We start from the raw sequence: 20375 nt of genomic DNA on the forward strand, positions 1-20375 counted from the left end.
AAAAAGGTACTGATCTTTGTTTCAATTCAAATAAACACAAATTTTTTTCATATGAATTGTTTATTTTTTAACTTTAATTATTCTGATTGTTTGAATACAAAACAATTGAGCTTTCCCATAATTATAGCAAAAATAATTTGATTTAAAAAAACTCTTCATGCTCATGTCAAAAGCAACAGATTTTAAAACTGCATCAAAAAATAGTTTCAAAACTATGGATATGATGACAGTGAATGAAGAGATTGAATATTTTAAAAGTGGTTTTTATTAAAAAGTATATTCTTTGAAATTTGGTGCTCATAACTGACAAATATTTTTTATCTTTTTTTTCAACAGAAATCCGGAAAAAAGAAATTGGAGAATTGGAGCCGCTGCTGATAAGATTTTATCATTTGCTAAAATTATTGAAACCCAAGATTCATGAGTTCTACAAATCTTTTAAACACAAATACATTATTAATAAATTGAAGGACAGCTGTGGAGCTGTTGAAAGTCCTCGCGAAGTTTTGGCAGCTCGCGTTCTTGGGGGAATATCCCGAATTTTATGCCTTTCCAGCGATCTTTTTGAAGGAATATATAAAATGAGAATGAGAAAACTATCTAAGCCAGCGAAAAGACTAGCAAAATCAATTTCACTGTTTTCTGAAGAGGAAAGATACGAAGACATTGATTACGAACTGGGTCATTTGTGCGAACAGGATGATGAAGATATTTGCCTGAATACAATTGCTTATTATAGATATCAAACAGTCAAATATGGTATTGAAATCTTTTTTGAGCAGTAATTTATTTCAAGAAATGTTTTAATTATTTATTTCTTTGACTTTAGGAGGCACTCCAATTATTGGAGAGGAAAGACATGCTTTTGTTGGGAATTGGCTGTTTAACCTTTTATCAAACAAATATCATTCTGTTGTTATCGAAACAATCAAAATGACGAAAAAGCTGTCATCACTAAGAGTTTATTTGATATTTGGCAAGACGGTCAAAAAGAACAACATTTTGGCTCTTGATTCGTTTCTTCCAGATCCAAATGCATTCAATTCCAAACAAGCCTCTGCTGGATTGCCCAAATGCAATTCTTCTGACTGGATTCCGCCTGTGTACTCACGCGGTGCAATTTGCTGCATGGCATTTCAAGCCTTCGAGTGCTTGTGCAGGCTTTCAGCCAAACACATTTATGCATTTGTTCATATATTAACTTGTCAGGACAGAATTGTGGAAAAGGTGTTTTGTTATTTGTTTGGAAGCTGGACTGAAGAAGAATGGAAGGCTATTTTCCCTGGAAGCAGATTTTTGGATGCAAGTTGCCCTGATATTTATTCTTCAGGTGGCGCCAACTTCCAACACATGATCGATGGGTTGTATTGCGAAGAGCAAAGTGTGCAAAAAATGATTTCAAAGTTTCAGATGTGTGCAATTATGTTCATCAGATGCTTCCTTGTGAAGCAGACTTATGAGTCAATCACTCGATGCATGAAAAGAGATGTTATGAGAAGAATAGCTTCATTGTTTTGTGACACGACCAATGATAAGTTGAGACTGGAGGCAGCAAAGGCACTTTTGGATGGATGGGTCTGTGTATCATTGGAGGCACAAATACGTCCACTTCGGGAGGATGTTGATGAAGAAGATATTGAAAATTACTCGTGCCTTCCGCAACCTTTGCGCGGAGAGCTAAAAGCAATGTTAGCAGAGGCGTGCGAAGAAGAAGGAGTTATTGACACGTTGAATGCCCATTTGGCTCCAAATTTATCAGAAGATGTTGTCAAAGCGAAGAAGGATGAACGAATAAGAAGAAGGCTGAAGGCAAAATGTGACCCAAGCATTTGCCCGGTTTGCGCCATGTATGCAGATGCAGATATCAATTATAATGAAATGGGAAGAGAAGATAAAAAAGAGAAAGAAAAGAGAGTGAAAGATACAGAGGTACAATTTCATGATCTTTTGGATTCAACAGTCAAAGAAGAAGAAAAATATTTTGGACTGTTAAAAAAATGTATGAATGCAGGTGAAATGTCTTCAAATGTGTATTCGAAGATTCTATTTGGTGATGATTGGGCGAGCTATTATTATATTGACGATTGTTATTAGACTAAGTGGAGTCTTTAGACGAAGAAGAAAAGAAAGATCATTGAAAGGAGCAAAAATGAGTATGATGATTTTCATGAATAATGAAGAAGAAGAAGAAGAAGAAGAAGAAGAAGAAGAAGAAGAAGAAGAAGAAGAAGAAGAAGAAGAAGAAGAAGAAGTATTTATGTATTTATTTGCCTGTTCAATTGTTCACGAAGCTTTTGAGGACTTCATTTTGGGATATATTTTTTGACAATTTGATACAGAACTTTATTTTGCTATTTTGAAAAGAATTTTTGTTTATTTTTTGAAAGCTTATGGATTCCTGTTAAAACAAGAATGTTGTGAAGATTTTTCATCTATTTTTGGTAAATTCAAGAAAATCAAATGATTCCCAATTCAAATTCTCTTTTTCTCAAAAATTCATAAAACCAATTTTTGTTGAGTGTTGATTTTTGAATAGTTCGTTCGATATTTCATAAAAAATTTAGAAATGAAACGAAATACATCAGAATATTTCAAGAAGATTTTGTAATTTGAGATTGTTGGTGCTTTTTGTCTTCAAACCGTTTGGCAACTGAATGAAAATTCAACAAGCTCAAAAAACAGCATCTGTTTCTGATTTTTCATGTTTCTCTAAATGCAGATAATGTTGAATGTTTTCGTTATGAAATTGAAAAAAAAACACACTTGTCAAAATGACCTTCTCATCTTTCTTGTTCAAAGTTTTTCTTTTTCATTTGCTTTTCTTTCTTTCCTTCTTTCTGCTGACAGCTTCCCTCTGACTTCATCAACATGCATCAATTGCCTCTGTCTTTTGAACTTTGTCATCTCATTCGCTTCTCCAATCTTCTGCTTCTTTTTCAGCCCCATTTCTTCTTTCTTCATCTGCAACTCTTATTTTTTTAGCTTCCATTTTTGTTGCTAATATTCATTCATTATCATCATCATTTCCTCCTCATATACTCCTCTCATTGAGATCTCCTCTTTCTTTATCATCCACTGCGATTCTTCTTTGTTCTTCATTCTGTTCATCTTCACCTTCCACAGCTCTTCCTTCTTCTCCTTCTGTTTCTGCTTTGTGATTCATTCTCTTTCACCTCTTTTGTCTGTTTGATCTTCTCTTTCTCTTTCTCTCTTTCTTTAATGTGCCTCTGCTAAGAGATCTTCATTCTGATCTCTCTGCCTCTTTCTTCCTTTCCTTCGATAACTTTCACATTGACTTCCATCACACAGTCTTTTCTCGCTTTTCTGTTGTTCGTTCATTCTTGTGATTATAATGGCAATATCCTCTTTGAAATATTTCTTATTCATCATCATCTTCTTCTTCCCTTTTCTCTCTTCCTCTGCTCATCATTTTTCGTTTTTGTTTCCTTTTCTTTTCGCTGAAATTTCCTCCCTGTGCTTTGCTTCTGGCTCAACTGCTTCCTCCTTCTCCAAAAAAAAATAATTTCATTGAAGATTTTCTTCAATTCCACTGCTCATCTGCAAGTCAACTTTCTTTTTGATTGTTTTGTGTTTTGTCTGTTGGTGTGTTTCTTCTTTCTCCTTCATCAACCCATCTTTCATTTTCTTTTTCACTTTTCTGGCTTTTCTTCTTCAAAACCATCTAATCTTTCACTCTTTCAATATTTTGGATTAAAAAATAATAATCACTTCAAAAAAAATAACGATAGCAAACCTTCTAATCATTTTTATAAGCAATTTTCTGTTTTTTTATCCCATTGGCAACTGCTTTCTTCAATTCAATTTCATTATTCCTTCCTTTTTCAAGTGTTTCATCATCTGATTCTCCAATCATCCTTTCCGTCAGTTGTTTCTCCATCAAATGCATCGATTTCTGGTCCTTCTGAAAAATGCGAAGTTCATGCATTTTGCTCAATTCCAATCTCATCATCATTGAAAAATATCCTGTTTTATGTCAGTAAATATCATCTCCAATTCCCTTCCCAATCCCTTCACCCTGGGCACTTTCCATATGAATTTGCTGGCTCAACTCCATAGTCACCCTGCACAATGAGATATAAAGCTTTCATTCATTTTCATTCATTTCCGCCTGCTGCTTTGGAAACAATGCAAAAATTCATCTCATTCAAAGACAAATAAATACAAACTCAAACATTCTTTCTGCTCCCTTTCAGCCTTTTCGGTGAATTCAGCGAAGCATTTTTATTCAAAAACACTTTCTTAATTCTCCAAAATTATCATGTCTGCTTGAACTAAATCAAAAAAACATTTTCAAAAAATGAAAAAGAAAAAAAAAAAATAAATTCTCTTTTCAAGGGAAATCAAATCAAACATTTATCACATTTCCATTGAACAGCAAGAACAATATATTCGTAGAAAAGAATTGTCAATAAAAAATCTTATATAAATTAATAGCAGAAACCACATCTATTACAAACACGAAAAATGCAATCTTCAAGAAAATAAAATGCCTTTGTCATGATTCGAATTTTCATGCAAAACTGTGAATATTTGTAATTATTTTCACAAATTATTAATTGATCGCGTGCATAAATAATATTTTCATTTTTGTTATGTTTGGAAGTCGTTTATCTTGTGGAATATGAAAGGAAATTTGACAGCAATATTTTTATTGGCTATAATGTTGTGTTTGCTCACCAGAGGCAAAACAATAGAAAGCACTGTCCCAAGTGTGCAAGCGGAGAACGTTGGAAATACAAGATTCAATCATATCACATGTGTTGAGACAAGTCTGAATATCATCAATTCATCAGTGTGTGTGACCCATCTCAACCTCATCCCTCTCACTGCTTGTCCACTCCTCACTGCCCAACACCACTCCACTGCCTCCATCTGCTCCTCCACTTGCACCATTCACCCTCCTTCACTCAACAACAGCCACCACCACCACCACTGCCCCCTCTTCCTCTCTGCCCATGCCTCCCTCTCCCTCACAAACTTCTCCCTCATCACCCACCAACCAGCCATCCTCTCCTTCCCCCTCTTCTCCACCCCAAACAATCTCCTCCCACATGCCCACTCCCCAATCCCTGCCTCCTTCTCCATCTCCCACCCCTCATTCTCCTCTTTCGTCTCCCTCATCCAGCCCTTCCTTTTTTCTCCTTCTTCCCTCTCTTCCCCTTCTCCTTCATCATCCTTATCCTCATCCTCATCATCTTCTTTTTCTTCCCCATCCTCATCCTCTTCTTTTTCTTCCCCTTCCCCTTCCCCTTCCCCTTCCCCTTCCTCTTCCCCTTCCCCTCTCCATGTCCATCACCAATCCCATCCCCACCTCCAAATCCACCTCAATCTCCATCTCTCAAACACCATCTTCTCCAACATCTCCTCATCCCAATCCCCTCTATCACTTCCATCCCTTCCTTCACATTCACTCAACCCATTCACCTCAACCACCTCTTCCTCTTCTCTCTCTTCCACCAACATCAACTCCAATATAATCCCCTCCTTCTCTCTTCACGCATCCCTCTCCATCCACTCATCCATCTTCAAACACACCCACAACCCCATTGATGGTGCCATTCTCCCTTCTCTCAATAGCCCATCCACTTCTCTCTCTGCCTTCAACGCCTCTTTTCTCCACCAAACACGCTCTTCATTAAATGCTGCTGTTGTACATGTTGGAACAGAATCTCAAAGAAAAACACCTGGAAGACTGACTGCTTTTGACGTTAACAGCCATCGCTTCGAATGGTGTGAATGGAATAATTCAACTGGTGGATCAAATCATGGTGGTGCACTTTATGTTACTTGCACGAATGCAAATCTCACAATAATTTCGTGCTCATTTTACAATTGTTCAGCTTCTGGAGAAGGAGGAGCATTATTATGTGCCTATTTGTTGAAAATGAACATTGCAAAATCCAATTTTTCCAGTTGCTCGGCTGCTCATGGAGGAGCATTCGCTTCATGGGGACCGCAACCTAATTCTATTTGGGCGTTCTCTGAAAATATAGTTGAAAGTTGTTTTATAACAAGTTGGTGTGGAACTTCTTGGTGCTTTGCTATCCAAAATGCCCAAACAAATGCTCAATTCCTGTTTTTCAAATGTAAGTTCATTTCAAATTCTGGTGGTGATTCTGCTGGTTCTCTCACATTTGCTAATCCTCCACAATATAAACCTGAGAAAATTTTGGTTGATGATTGCCAATTTATAAACAACAAATTGACATCAACTTCAACTTCATGGGGAGGAGCTGGGCTGTGTTGCACAGCAACTTATTCCTGGATGAGCGGAAATAAATTCATCACATTCTGCTTCTTCGATGGAAATACAGCAGAAAATGGCAGAGGGAATGATGTGTTCTTCAGTGGAAGCAGCATCACCCTATCACCATTTGAGAATTGTGGCTTAACAACTCCAACCAAAAGAGTGTGGAACGCGGGAACTGCTGATAATGTTGAGTACAACAGTTGACTTCCGATCATCAACCAGAACAAAATAGTCTCAAATGGTGGAAGTGATGTCGATGCCTGTGGCAAAACACAGCAAAGCTCCTGTGCCACGGTGGAGTATGCCCTCGGATGCGTTGCTCCCTTCAGCGATGCCTCCCTCTCTCTTCTCATCTCCACTTTCACTCCCACAAAGACTCTCACATTTCGTGCTCCAAATACAAAAATCACTGGAAATGGCACAACTGCCACCACCATCGCCTCCAGTGGCATTCCCCAACCACAAAACCCACATTCACACTCATCACAATCAGCATCATCATTTTCTTCATTTTCATCAATATCAACATTTTCTTCACCAGATCCATCTGCCTCGTCTGCCCTCTTCCAACAGACCCAGGGCTCCCTCACAGTCTCTGCCCTCGCCATCGCCCACAACTCCTCAAACCAAATCACTCCCATCCTCTTCCACCTCTCCCAAAACTCTCCTTCCCTCAACCTCAACACAACCACCATCACCGGAACAACCTCCAATTCAATCACCACACCCCTCTTCTTCCTCACTGCTGGCTCCCTCGCCCTCAACCACACAGCAATCACCCAACTCTCCCTCAACAGCCAGAGCATCTTCCACCTCACCTCCCTCACAGCTCCCCTCACCCTCAACTCCTCCAACATCACCCACATCACCTCCACTGCCACCCCCGCCAGCTGTGTCCTCTCCTCTGCCACCTCCCCTGCCCTCTCCCTCTCCCTCGCCAACTGCACCATCGCCAACATCGACTCAGCTCCACAAAACCAACAGACTGCCACCAATGGCGGATGCATCTCATTCGCCTCATCTGCCCCTGCCAACTCGTTTTCTGTGAGTGATTCCACCTTCTCCACCTGCTCTGTGAGCGAGGATACAAGTTCTGGAGGAAGAGGCGGCGCTCTCATGATCGAGTTCAATGAAGGCTCACAAGTGTCATCCACAACCTTTTCCATCACCAATATCGTGTTTTCAGCCAACAAGGCCTGTGTCGGAAGAGATGTGTATTTTGTGTGTGAATCATTTGTCGCTTCTTTGAAAGAGCCCTTGTTCGCCTTCATGGGAAACATCACTCAGAAAGACAACTCGGTTGCTGGGCATGACAGAACAGAAGCATTCGGTGATTGGGATGTCGATTTATTCATATTTCTCGATGGATACTTTGATGATACAATATATGTGGATGGAATATCCGGAGTGGAGAGGGTATATTGTGGATTGGAGAAGGCGCCATGTTTGAATGTGAATTATGGGATGGAGCGTTTGAAGAGAACAAATGTTAAAGAAGAGATTATTGTTATTTCAAGTACGTTAATGGCGGGGTATGTGGATTTGGGAGGAATGTGCATAAAGGCAAAAACCGAGGCAATTGTAGAAATAGAATGCCAAAGGGAAGTGAGTGGATCTGAGGAATGTGTTCTGAAATCGGCATCACTGACAGAAATACAGTTCATTGGGATTGTTGTTCCATCGAGTTTTAGCAGAGCAATCACATCGGTGATTGGATCGAGCACTCAAAATGGGGAGTTGCACATGAAGAACTGTGAGATGAGTGTCGTTGGCGGGAAGGAAAACACGATTGCATATTTCTTGATCAAATCGACAGGGAAGATGGTTGAATTGGACTCTGTCACGATTTCAGATGTGAAATCAACAGTCTCGTTGTTTTCAATTTCGCTTTTCTCAGGAAATGTGAATGAGCAGGAATACAAAGTGAAACTATTGAATTGCACACTGGAAGGATTGCAAATTGATGAAGGTGGAGAGGCAGCAGTGTTTGGAGGGAGTGTGGGAGTTGGGATGGCGATGAATGGAAGCAGAATTGATGGAGCATTGTCGATGAAGAGTGAAGAAGGAGGGTCACTGAAGATAGTGTTGAATGAAGGAGGATATGTCTCCATTGATAATAGTTCATTTGTTGAATGTATTTGCGAGAATATGAGTGAGGGAGGAAAAGGAGGAGGGATTTATCTGGATTGCAGCCTGAATGAAGAAGCATTTCAACTCACAGAGATATCGTTTTCTGGGTGCAGGGCAACAGTTGGGAAGAACATGTTTGTGAAGAGCAACAATCTGGTGAACAGTGTGGATACAGAGCGTTTCGCATTTGATTGCTCAGGATATTCTAATGATGGGAATGCATTTGTTGGGGAAGATGGGACTTATGAGGAAATGGATCTTCGAGTGTTTCTTGTTTCTTTGAAGTGGATGGATGTGTCTGTATCGACTGGTGGTCATGACACATTGGAATGTGGAAGTGATGTGTTTTACTTGTTATTCGATTGATCATGGCCTTTTGCACCTGACATCAAAACCTGTTCGTCTAATATTCATTGTGGCAAAGAGCATGATTGAAGGAGAGATAAATCTGGAAGAATTGAATTTGAGCTCGAAGAGCAGGGAGATGTGCAAAGTTGAAGTGAAATCAGGGATTAAGAAAGCAAGGGAGGCATTGGTGAAAACAGCTGGAACAGTCTCATTGCTGAGAGTGAACTTTGTATTTGATCCAAATTTTGCTTCTTCACATGAATCATTGATATCACCAGAGGGAGGGATTCTTGAAATTATGAATTGCTCATTCGCTTCAAAACAATCCAATGAAGAAGAAAATGAATTTGCAAACATTCCATTTCACATCATCAATATGGAAAAAGGAGAATTACAACTTGATGGATGCACAATATCAAATCTCATTCTTCAAGAATCTGCTTTGCATCTTTCATCTTCTCTTCCATCAGCAATTGATTCATTAACCATTTGCAATTCAACAATTGAAATCTCTCTGATAGATATAAATGAATGCGGAAAATTGAATATGGAAAAGTTACGAACAGAAAATATCACAGTTGAAGGAAATGGAGAATCACTGATATCTTGCCTGTCAATGAAAAAGACAATTCAATTTACAAATTGCACAATTGGTGGAGTCAATTCACAGATTACAAAAGGTAAATTGATGAAATTGGAGGATTGCACAGATATGAAAATGGACAGTTGCATTTTTGATGGGAGTTCAAATGAAAGAAATGAACAGACTTTAAATGAGGGAGAAGAGATGTGCAGATGGGATGGATCTTTAGTGGATATTGTGAAGAGTTCTGTGATGATGAAAGACACAACAATCTCGAATTCACCAGAAGGTGGAATAACAATGAGTGGAGGAAATATGATTATTGAGATGGGATTATTTGAGAACAATAATCCATCCATTGAAGGATATCCTTCATTGAGAAGAAATATCATCTGTTCAGATTCAGGAACATTGAATGTTAGAAGTTTGAAAGGAGGAGATGGATTGGAGAGAAATACATCGCTTTGGATGTTGAACAATGGGTGCAGTTTTGAAGGGATTGTTTCTGAGAGGGAATCGTCGTTCTTCATTCCTGTTCTGGAGAGTGTTGAGGCAAAAGAAACAATCGATAGAATGAAATTGATATTCAAAGGATTGCTTCTTTTTCCATGCAATCTGTCATTCGCAGTTGTGAAGAGAAAAGGAGAAGAGAAAGAGATTGAACATTTTGATTTTGATATGGAAGGATTCTTGTCAGAAAGAGAAGTTGAAGGGAGTGTGGGAAAAGATCTGATCAGCAGTTGTGGAAATGAAATCGAGGTGAGTGTTTCTGTTTTGTTTGGGAATGCAGAATCTCCTTCTTCAACAAATTCATTCATTCTGAAAAATGCAAGCATTACTCCTCCAAAAGGAGATGAAAGGATTGTTGAAGGAGGAAATGAGAAGAAGTCGTGGTGGATTGTTATTGTGATTGCATGCTTCATATTTATGATTTTGCTGACAATAATTGTTGTTTTGGCTATTCGATGGAGGAAGGTTAAGAATGAAGCAGAAGATCTGAGAGAAATTGTGAATGACAACATCAGAAAAGATCCGAAGGCATTTGAGATGGTGACGATGGAGATGTCACCTGAGGAACAGTGGAGGAGAGCAGAGAGGGAGGCAGAAAAGAAGAACGATGAGAGAATTAAGAAGAGGGTGTATGAGAAAAACTTGGGTCATTCGGAGTCATCAGAGCATCTTTTGGCTGAAAGTGGATCAACTGAATACATTTTGGGGAGAGATTCAGACAAGATCCCAGAATGGATGCTGGAGAAAGATGAAGAAGAAGAGATTAGGAACAGAACACCATCACCATCCATCTCATCCACTTCAACAACCGATTCAGATTCAACGTTTGTTCGAACAGAGAGTCTGTGTCCAACCACTTCGTCCATGTCGAATCTGGTGGATGCAATGGCGTGCTCATCACCTTATGAAAAGTTGATTGTCGATTTGCGAGATTCTCTGTTCATGCTGCTTCATGGGCGGAATGAGAAGAAGGAGCTGGCGATTGGATCATTGAAGGAGAGGGAGCTGACAGGAGCACAGACCCTGTTCTGGGTGGCGAATGGGGCACTCCACTCGCTTGAAGATGAGGAAGACGAACTTCCCTCTTTACCGAACCTGAGTCCGCACATTGTGCTGTTCTCGGAGCACCTGGTGATCTGCATTGCCCTCCACTCGGACTTCTCATCAGGCTCAGACACCTCATCTGCATCGTCCACCTCCACCATTGTCACATCATCCTCTGATTGCTCAGCGATCAACAAGATGTGGAGAGACACACAGTTGCCTTCATCAGCATTTGAGGATGCAGACAATCAGTTTGAGTGCTTGCGGTGGAAGGCGCCTGAATTGCAGATGAACAAGAAGATGGGAGCGACAGAGAAGTCAGTGGCATTCTCGATTGGGATGATGCTGTGGGAGTGTGTGACACTCGAGATCCCGTTTGGAGAATATGAGGCAGCGATCGCTGGGCAGAAGATTGCGAATGGGGAGAGGCCGAATGAGCGGGGAATTGAAGAGAGCATGGTGAAGAATGTGGTGAATGCGTGTCTGTCAGCAGAGGCATCGAAAAGACCGGCACTCACCGAAGTGAAGAGAGAGCTGGCTGGGCTGTTTCCAGATGGGACATTTGTTGTGACGATGACAGATGCGATCATTCTTGAGGAAAGCAGTGAAGAACGCGAAGAAAACGATGAGGGCAAGGGAAGAGAAAAAGAAGAGAAGCCAGATGCGAATGAGATGAAAAACTTGTTTGGCAAATGATGAGAGCTTAAAATAAACGGTTTATTCCAAACATGAAAACAAACTGTGAGAGAAAGAAAGTTGTTTTAACATCTTAGACTCAATTTAGATAAAAACTGAAATTCGCTTCGTTGAATTTTAAGATGAGTGCGAGAATATGATGAAAGTTTTTGGAGTATGAGAATTTTGGGATCGGTATTTTTGAAGTGAATGTGAAAGCAGTTTTGTATTACTGGGTTTTTTAAAGCCTTATTTTATTCATAAAATAATTCAAATTTGAAAAAGTATGTGGAATATGAAAAAAGAATTATCAAAAATTTTAATGTGAAGTGTAACTTATTGGGTCAGAAAATTTTCATTGAATTCATCGAGAATTATTTCAAAAAAACTCTGTTGTTTATTTTTTGATTAAAAACACAAAAGAAAAGTTGCAATAACATTCAAATTAGTTGTGAAATAAAGTTTCACTGCATGAAACAAAAACAACATCTTCCAAAACATATTTTAACAGAAATCATTCATCATATTCAAAGTTGTCACCATCTTTTTCTTAACTTATATTATTAAATCCTTCGACAAAATGGAGTTTATTTTCAGAATCCATAGACATTTCTTCATCTTTGTAATTTTCTTTTCATGTTATTCATAAAAAAAATTTCATATGAAATGACCAACATTTTGAGTGAAAACGATTGAAAAACAACGTTCTCCTGTGATTTTTCATCAAAATATTTTATTGGCAATTCAAAATACAACAAAAATTGAATAAAGATATGTGAAGAAAAAAATGAGGATAAATATTGGTGATTATTTTTTTAATCATATATAGTTAGTGTTAATAATGGTGGACACTTTCAATAACTGTGGACAGTGGCAATATCTCAACAACTGTTGATAATTGTTTTTTGACAATTAACACAACTATTCCTTCATTGAATGTGAATTAATACGAATTGTTTTTTTCATTCACACATAACAATTAAATTTTGTCATAATAATTATTTATTTTCGGAGAAACTCGGAGAAATAAGATTCTCCGAGTTTCTCCGAATATTCAAAATGTGTTTTTTTTAAATTCTGCTGAGAAAGTTGTTTCATTTCTGTATGTCTTATAAATTCATATGCATTGAGGGAATAATTAGGTTAATTGTCAAAAAGCAACTTTTGACGGTTGTTGAGATAATGCAACTGTCCACAGTTATTGAAAGTGTCCACCATTATTAACACTAACTATAATTCAAATCTGTTATTTCGATTTGAAAATATGTTTCGAACGTAAAGAACGTGCGCTGAAAAGGAATAATACAATTGATATGGCACAATCTTTTTGAAAAGTCGGAAAACTTTAATTTCGAACCCACAAAAGATCACAAATTCGAAAACTCAATTTTTTGGCAATTTTTGTCTCTTATCATTCACAACATTTTCATAACATTATTCTCAAATGATTTATAGCATTAGAACAAATCACAAACATTTTCCATATTTAAATTTTATAATGTTTCAGTGATCAATATGAACAATAATCTTAAAAAGATTGATTATAGAACATAAGCACTTCATAAACATTGAGAATGTTTTTAGAAATTAATTTATCTTAAAGTTGAATGGATTAACATCTCGTTTAAATTCTTTGCAATCAGCCAAATTTTAAAGTTTGACAAAGCGATGAATGTTGTTTATTTAACAAACCAATCACGAAAATTTTTAATTGAATAATGTAACATTCCTTTTCTTGTTGTTTTCAATTCATTTTTGGCTTTATTTGTTATGAAATCAATACGCATTGTTATAATTAAGCGAAAACTGTGATTTGATGAATTTAATATGAAATAACGAAATAAAAAAGGAAAGAAAAAAAAGAATTACAAATTTGAAAATACCTGTGGAATATTTCTATACTCAAACAATTGCACCAATCATGGAAATTGCTTTTCTAATTGTGTGTAAATTTGTGTTCATTGTTTTATTGGAACCTCCAATCCTCATAAAATTTTTAATAAACAAATTATCGAAAAGCCTTCATTTTCATCTTCTTCTTCCTATTCCACTTTCTTTTCCTCTCCTCCACCTATACACTTTCTGCAGACGAACTTATTGATGATACCAAACCAGTGAACGTAAGCGTTACCGAAATATTCCTTAATAAACACGATCTTGATGACGATGATCCTGCAAAAAATGATGATGGGGAAGTGCTAGTGAGGGAAAGCCTCAAATACTCACTCAATTTGCTGAACAAATTGTTCTTTTCCTCTCTTTTTCTTTTTCTTTTTCTTTCTCTTTCTTTCACTGCACCTTCGCTGCCCTCCACTTCACCACCGATGGTTGCCTCAATTTCTCCACCTTGCCATTCTCATCTTTCAATCCTCTAACTTCAACCTCTCTTCTTCTTTGCTTCGCCTTCGCCTTCGCCTTCTCTTTTTCATTCATCATCATCATCTTCCTCTTCTTCGTCATCAGCTTCTTCTGATAATTCATCTTTCTTGTCTGTATGCATTTGCGACAAATCCCATTCACACAAGGGACTTTCCAACAGGCAAAACGGGAGAATACTTTTCTCTTCTTTTGCAGTGAATAATTGGAATCTTCATCCATTAGGCTTCTTATCTGCGATAAATCATCACATATCCACAATCGTTGGTATCATCTTAGGCACAAAGCAGCAATCCAGCGGTTCAGATAGCCAACATTGACAGCCGCTCAGGTTCTCAAGGTCTTACTCTGCGAACTGTTGCATATGACTCCGCAGGCCATATGCATATTGACTCTTCCACTTCCAGCAACTGGGAAGAGCAACAGCATCCACAGTCGCTCCAAACTTCACAAGACAATGGTGCGTCTTTTGCAATCCAGGAGCAGAATGAATCATTTCATTCTGAACTTTCTTTCCAAAATCAGATGGCGTGCGCACATCAGTCTGCTCTTCCTCTGCTATCAATTCCACTGTCAAATGAGTAATGAAATGAATTGGGGAAAGAACGCTTTTGTGGAAGTGGAAACGTATGTGGTGTTGGTGGCGACAAAGATCAAAGAGATGAAGCAGGCATTGTTGGCTTTTTGAACACCGACTCTCTTTCATTTGTCAACATGGTATTACAGAATTAGCAGGCACAGCCAGAACGGGGAGAGTGCTTGTGGAGGAAGGGAAAGCAGCAGCTGGAAGATGAGGAGAAGTGAAACCAAAGAGACTTCAGTTAGGCAGAGAGAAGTGATTGCATGGTTGGTTGAGATGCTGGTTTGTGATAATTTGGACTGGGAAAGAGTCAGATAATTTTGGAAGTTTTGAAGAGGAAGAAGAAGAGGAAGAAGAGGAAGAGGAGAAAGAAGAGGAAGAGGAAGAGGAAGAGGAGGAAGAAGAGGAAGAGGAAGAGGAAGAGGAGGAAGAAGAGAAAGAAGAAGCAGAAAAGGCAGACAATGCAAACGGATGTTCTGAAGTCGAATGACTCAAGCGAATCGAATCTTAGAGAGGCACTTTCGAGCTACTCTTCCGATGCTGCAGTGCAAAATGCTCGTTTTCTTCGTCGTTCACTCTCTGACTCCTGTGCTTCTTTGGCGTTCTCTGCCTTCTTGCTACACTTTGCTCTTCTTCTTCTGCCTTTTATCCAGCTTCATTGCCCAAGTTGAGGATTATCTCGCTATCATACAGAATTTCTATCTCACTCACTTCTCTCCCTACATACACCAGCCCCGCTTTCTTCAACAGCCTCACTTGCTCATACTGCAGTTCCTCCTTCTCTCTTTCTTCTCTCCCTTCGCTCCTCTCTCTTACCACTGTTCCTCCTCTTCCTCCTCCTCCGCTTCCATCTCCTCCTCCTTTGCTGATTCCTCTATCACTCCCTCCTTCCCTTCCTCTGCTTCTTCTTCCCTCTCTTCCTCCTCCTCCTCCGTTTCCCAATTCGCACCATGGCGACAACCACTCGCTTTCAGGAAACACTTCATCATCCTTCTTCATCTGCTGTATTATTATCTTCCTCCTTATCTATCTCTTCTCCTTCTCCCTCTGGTTTTGCATCAGGTTTCTCTCGCTCATCATCGTCGTGAACCCGCCGTCCGCACAAACCGCCAGAATGACCTCTTCTTTCCTCCTCTTCTTCTTCCTATCCTTCTATTACGCTTCTGCTTCTGCCTTTGTCTCTGCATCGTCTGTCTTGTCGCTCCAGTTGTAAACATCAAACAAACTGAACCCTCCTCTCTCGTCGTCTGCCAGTCTATTGTCCTCTTCTTCCTCTTATTCCTCGTCTTCCTATTCTTCCTCATTGTAACTATCACAGGAGCCGGACTCTTCCTCTTCTCTCAGCATCATCAACCCGATGGAATCAATGCTTCCATTCAACGAACATTTTTCTGCTTTTGCAGCTTCATCAGCTCGTGAAAGCACCGCAATCTTCTTCTTTCTAACTCTTTAACTCTGGACGAAAAAGAGGAGAAGGTGAGAGGAGGTGACATCGGGGTAGAGGAAGATGCAGGGGTGGGAATAAGGAGATGGACCGATGTGTGCAGAAAAGTGGGGAGAGGAGAAGCGAAAGGAGCAAGATGACGTGAAAACTTTTTGTGGAAGCCGGCGTTTGTATGTTTTGGAGACAGAATCTGGAAGGGTGAGTTAGAAGGGGTTGCATTTGGAGATTGTGAGTGAAATGGATAGGATGATGGTGATGGTGGTGGTGATGATGATGATGAGGTGGAGAAGAAGACGAAGACGAAGAAGACGAAGAAGACGAAGAAGAAGAAGAGGAAGAAGAGGAAGAGGAAGAAGAAAAAGAAGATATCATAGATAAGAATGAAGCAGTAGGAGAAGAAATATGACTGGAGAAGGAAGAAGAAAAAGAAAAAGAGGAGGAAGAGGAGAAAGAAGAAAGCAAATGAAACTACTTCGTTACCTTTTTTGACATTCTGCATTGTTTCCATAGACACTGCAATGATATATTCATCCAAATGCCAGACACAACTTGTAATTAGCCAGTAACCTCCTATATTCCACTCACGCAATTTAAAACATTTCATTACTCATTCCACTTCCTTCAGAGCGATAGCAGCGCCTTCTTCAAAGCAAAGCCTGGGTAAACCTGTAGAATATCCAACGGAGTATTTTTTTTCTCCTCCGAATGATGGCGGAGAAAAGCTGTTTGAGCTTTTCGCATTTGAAGATGATGAGAATGTGCAGTGTTGCTTGAAATTCAACGAAGGAGCGAAAGATTGCTGTAGGAAAAGAATTCCAAGGAATTCTAGCTGATCACTGCGATCGATAAGCATACCAAAGCCGGGCTGAAAAAAAGACGCAACCAAACAATCTGTTGCCAATGCTGGAGATCACGCAAAACTTCATCAGATCGACAATATTTTATACACAGTTGCGGGTAAACTTCTTCATTTTCCTGTTTCTCGGGACATTCCACTTTTCCATATCCTAATAGATTGCCATCTTCTATTTATAATGTGTTTCAAAAAGAAACATTTTCAACGAGTTTCTCAGTTCAGAATGAGACCTTATTTTATGCATCCAATCTTTAAAACTGTTTTTTTGTCAATCGAGTTGAAACATATGCTACGAATATGTAATGACCATAAACGATTAAATGCTGCTTTTTGAAAAAAAAAAACTGCAAAAAGCAAATGCAACAAACATATCTGTACTTGAATCAAAGGATTGGTTTTGGCAAATATGAAAAATGTTTGTTGGTTATATTTTTGCAACAAAAATAATTTAATAAGTGTTCACTGCGGCAGAAAACATTCAAACAGGAACATAATGCATTTTTCAATATATGTAATTTGAATATCTATAAGAAATTAACAAAATAAACCGTTGTTTCCTTGTAGATTGATGAAAGCAGTAAAAATTAAAAATACCTCCTTTCATATTTTTAATAAAAAATTCCATTCTGGCTTATCGAAAAAAACAAAAGGTGAGTATAGTTTCAATTTCATTGTTTGTACTGCAATGAAGCGTTGTTGAAATATGACATATTATTTATTATTTGAAAAAAAGCAATTGCCAGACGATCTTTGATTTTTCAAAAAGAATTTCTGACCCGTTTCTTTTATTCTGCACACATGATGTCCATCTTGAGAATCATTCTTCCACATGGTTTGCTTTTGGAATTATGACAATTCTGAAAAAAAGCTTTCAAAAGTATTGTTATTTATCCAAGATCAATAGAAATTCATTTCTGTTAGGTCTGTTCGAAGAAGAATATACACAATTATCCAATATAACGCAGTATTCATATTAAAATAAGATCAGCAACGAACGAAATACAAAAAAGAAAAGTTTTGATAAACTTTTTCTTATTCGAAAAGAAATTGATAGTTTTTAGGAAATAATTACATATATTTCAAGTCATTTTCTCTTTATTTGAATGAATTGCTTTGACGTATCTTGGTTTGTTGCTGCAACTACGTATTTCGCTGTCATAATTCTTTATTTGAATTTTTTGTCTTCTTTTTGTGAAAATTGTCGAATTTTTTCAGAATGAAACTTCTGAAGAAATCATATTGGAAAAAAAACCGTGGAGCATCTCATCATGATTAAACTTGCCGAAGAATTTATCTTTCAAATTGAATCCAAACCTAAATTTTTTTAATAATGTTTGTGATTTCAACGTGTTCTTTAATTGCACCCCAACAAATAATTATGGATCCATTATTTTCATCTTCCTTCCTTTCTTCTTCTCAGGGAAAGCTGAGATTTCAAATGAAGAGCAATTAAACGCTGTGTCTTCTGATCGTTTTCTTTCATAAAAGCGTCTGAGAAACCCTAAACAGGCTGCAAAATCGGTGGTGAAGATAAGTGGAGAAACGTCAATTATGGAGCAGTGGAGATTGAAATCAAACGTAGTAGAAGTTGTTGTTGCGAAAGAAACAATTCTCCCGTGTGTAGAGAAAGAGGCAGAAAAGAAGAAGGAATTGAAAGGAGCAAAGGAAGATGAGGTGGCTGAAGAGGGGGATTAAAGAAGTTGAAGTGAAATTTGAAGAAATTAAAGAGGTGAAGGAGAAGGAAGAAGATTTGGTTTTGGAAACGGGTGCAGAGGATGCAAATCAAGAAGAGGATATAGCAGAAAAAGTGGGAAGGAAAAAATGCAGATTGGGATGGAGGAAAATGAAATAAGACATAAATCACCTGTTGGAAAATGATACTTTTTCTTATTGATTCAACTCTAAATCAACTTTATCATTCATATTTTGTGTTAATTATTTTTTTCCACAAACAAAATTCAAACACTTCTTTAAAAAATTAGCGAAAATAATAATAGCTTGCTTATTAAGAACACTGAGACCAAGTGAATTTGAAATTTGAATTTTCAAATATTAAAGTGCCGTTCAAAAAATTAGTACATTCTTTATTGATTAAAAGAATGAGCAAAGAGATGCACAACATACAAAAACCAAAAAATCGATGTCTGACACAAGATGAAATATGATGACGTTCAAAACAAAACTTTGTCAAGAGAAATTCACTCAAAATAATAAATGAAAATATTGAGGTTGATTTAAACAAAAATGCTTTTTCAGCAGAAAAAATTATCATCTTCATTTTATTCACTCTTCAATCTCTGAACTTCCCAACGAGTTCCGTAGCTTTCGCAATTGTGCTTTGCTTGTCATCCAATGCGGTGTCCTTCAGGTTAATTGCATTAGTTATCTTCACCTACGCTTCCCTTCCCCCAAAGCACTTATCAAACTCTCGCCGCAGCTTTCTCAACGTCGGCCGCTCTCCTGCCGCTTTCGATAGGCTCGCCCGAACACCATTCTCGTCCGAGTTCCCCCTCAACCTTCTCAGGTCAGGTCTTTCTCCATTCACAATCTTCTGCCCTGCCACCTCAGCCTCGTATTCCCCAAATGGCATCTGCAGCGTCAGGCACTCTCACGCCATCATCCCGATAGAAAACTCCACCGTCTTCTTTGTCGCGTGCCCCTTTGCACCATTCAGCAGCTCTGACGCCTTCTACCGTATGCACTTCTTCCAGAGATCATCTTCGTGCTCGGACGTTGTGAAGCAGGAAGTAATTTTGTGAATATTAATTCTTCACAGAAACATCAGAGGAAGATGTGGCCATGGTGGAGGCTGAAAAGATGGAGGAAGTGTCAGAGTCTGACGAGCAGTCTAAGTAGAGCGCAATTCAGATTACCATTTACTCGGAGAATAGCGCAATCAGCGGATAGAGAGAGGTTTGATTGGAGTTTGCCTTTCATTTCGCAAAAGCAGTAAAGCGCGTGATTATCCAAGAAGAACAAGACCTGTACAGCTGTTTGTTCTATTTTCTGCAAAGTGCAAATTTCCATTTCTTTCTTCTGGTTCTTTCCATATAGCAGTTTTAACAGCTTAAATATTTGATCGAAAAAAATTGTCATAAGCTAATAATTTTATTTATCGCGACAAATGTTAATTCAAAAAAATACAAAAGAAATATTAATTTGTTATTTTCATTAGTCAAAAAATGAATGTTAAAAAATAAATAACTTAAAATATTAATGATAAATAATAGAACATACACGATAAATATAATTTATACGCAAGCGATTACTCATTTCTGATTCACGCTCCATTTTCAATCATGAAAATAATTATACTTATAGTTGTTCATTACTAACGCATAATGAATAATCATTATCACCAAAAATAGTGTTGTGAAAAGATGTTCGAAAAACATACTATGAAAGCATGACTTCTTCACATATCAATGAAAATATGAATTGTTAGTGAATTAACCATTTCCCTTTAAAATTTATTATTATGAAAGCTATGTTGGTTTGTGGAAAATAACAAAAATTGAGAAATGTATTTTTCTTGTAATAAATATCAAAATGGTGCAC

General features: G+C 38.1%; 7 protein-coding genes across 7 annotated transcripts; 3 read left to right on the top strand and 4 right to left on the bottom strand.

Moving 5' to 3' along the window:
- Positions 1 to 581: 581 nt before the first annotated feature.
- MONOS_16746 (uncharacterized protein) lies at positions 582 to 2094 on the top strand (the record flags this gene model as incomplete). The annotated part of the gene is made up of 2 exons (XM_067869620.1): positions 582 to 759; positions 830 to 2094. The coding sequence occupies 2 exons, from the start codon at positions 582 to 584 to the stop codon at positions 2092 to 2094; spliced, it is 1443 nt and encodes a 480-aa protein (XP_067735089.1).
- Positions 2095 to 4914: 2820 nt separating this feature from the next.
- On the bottom strand, positions 4915 to 5484 carry MONOS_16949 (uncharacterized protein; the record flags this gene model as incomplete). The annotated part of the gene is made up of 2 exons (XM_067869825.1): positions 4915 to 5302; positions 5366 to 5484. The coding sequence occupies 2 exons, from the start codon at positions 5482 to 5484 to the stop codon at positions 4915 to 4917; spliced, it is 507 nt and encodes a 168-aa protein (XP_067735090.1).
- A 792-nt stretch (positions 5485 to 6276) lies between these two features.
- Positions 6277 to 7437, bottom strand: MONOS_11688 (uncharacterized protein; the record flags this gene model as incomplete). The annotated part of the gene is made up of 1 exon (XM_067864248.1): positions 6277 to 7437. The coding sequence occupies one exon, from the start codon at positions 7435 to 7437 to the stop codon at positions 6277 to 6279; it is 1161 nt and encodes a 386-aa protein (XP_067735091.1).
- A 103-nt stretch (positions 7438 to 7540) lies between these two features.
- MONOS_11687 (uncharacterized protein) lies at positions 7541 to 8767 on the top strand (the record flags this gene model as incomplete). The annotated part of the gene is made up of 1 exon (XM_067864247.1): positions 7541 to 8767. The coding sequence occupies one exon, from the start codon at positions 7541 to 7543 to the stop codon at positions 8765 to 8767; it is 1227 nt and encodes a 408-aa protein (XP_067735092.1).
- A 61-nt stretch (positions 8768 to 8828) lies between these two features.
- On the top strand, positions 8829 to 11635 carry MONOS_11686 (uncharacterized protein; the record flags this gene model as incomplete). The annotated part of the gene is made up of 2 exons (XM_067864246.1): positions 8829 to 10047; positions 10774 to 11635. The coding sequence occupies 2 exons, from the start codon at positions 8829 to 8831 to the stop codon at positions 11580 to 11582; spliced, it is 2028 nt and encodes a 675-aa protein (XP_067735093.1). The 3' UTR covers positions 11583 to 11635.
- Positions 11636 to 15162: 3527 nt separating this feature from the next.
- Positions 15163 to 15516, bottom strand: MONOS_11685 (uncharacterized protein; the record flags this gene model as incomplete). The annotated part of the gene is made up of 1 exon (XM_067864245.1): positions 15163 to 15516. One exon carries the CDS (start codon positions 15514 to 15516, stop codon positions 15163 to 15165), a length of 354 nt encoding a protein of 117 aa, XP_067735094.1.
- Positions 15517 to 19587: 4071 nt separating this feature from the next.
- Positions 19588 to 20108, bottom strand: MONOS_11684 (uncharacterized protein; the record flags this gene model as incomplete). The annotated part of the gene is made up of 3 exons (XM_067864244.1): positions 19588 to 19665; positions 19800 to 19916; positions 20055 to 20108. 3 exons carry the CDS (start codon positions 20106 to 20108, stop codon positions 19588 to 19590), a joined length of 249 nt encoding a protein of 82 aa, XP_067735095.1.
- Between the last annotated feature and the right edge of the window lie 267 nt (positions 20109 to 20375).

The sequence above is a fragment of the Monocercomonoides exilis genome (assembly GCF_001643675.1).
Source record: "Monocercomonoides exilis strain PA203 chromosome Unknown scaffold3-2548433, whole genome shotgun sequence".
Classification (NCBI taxonomy): domain Eukaryota; phylum Preaxostyla; order Oxymonadida; family Polymastigidae; genus Monocercomonoides; species Monocercomonoides exilis.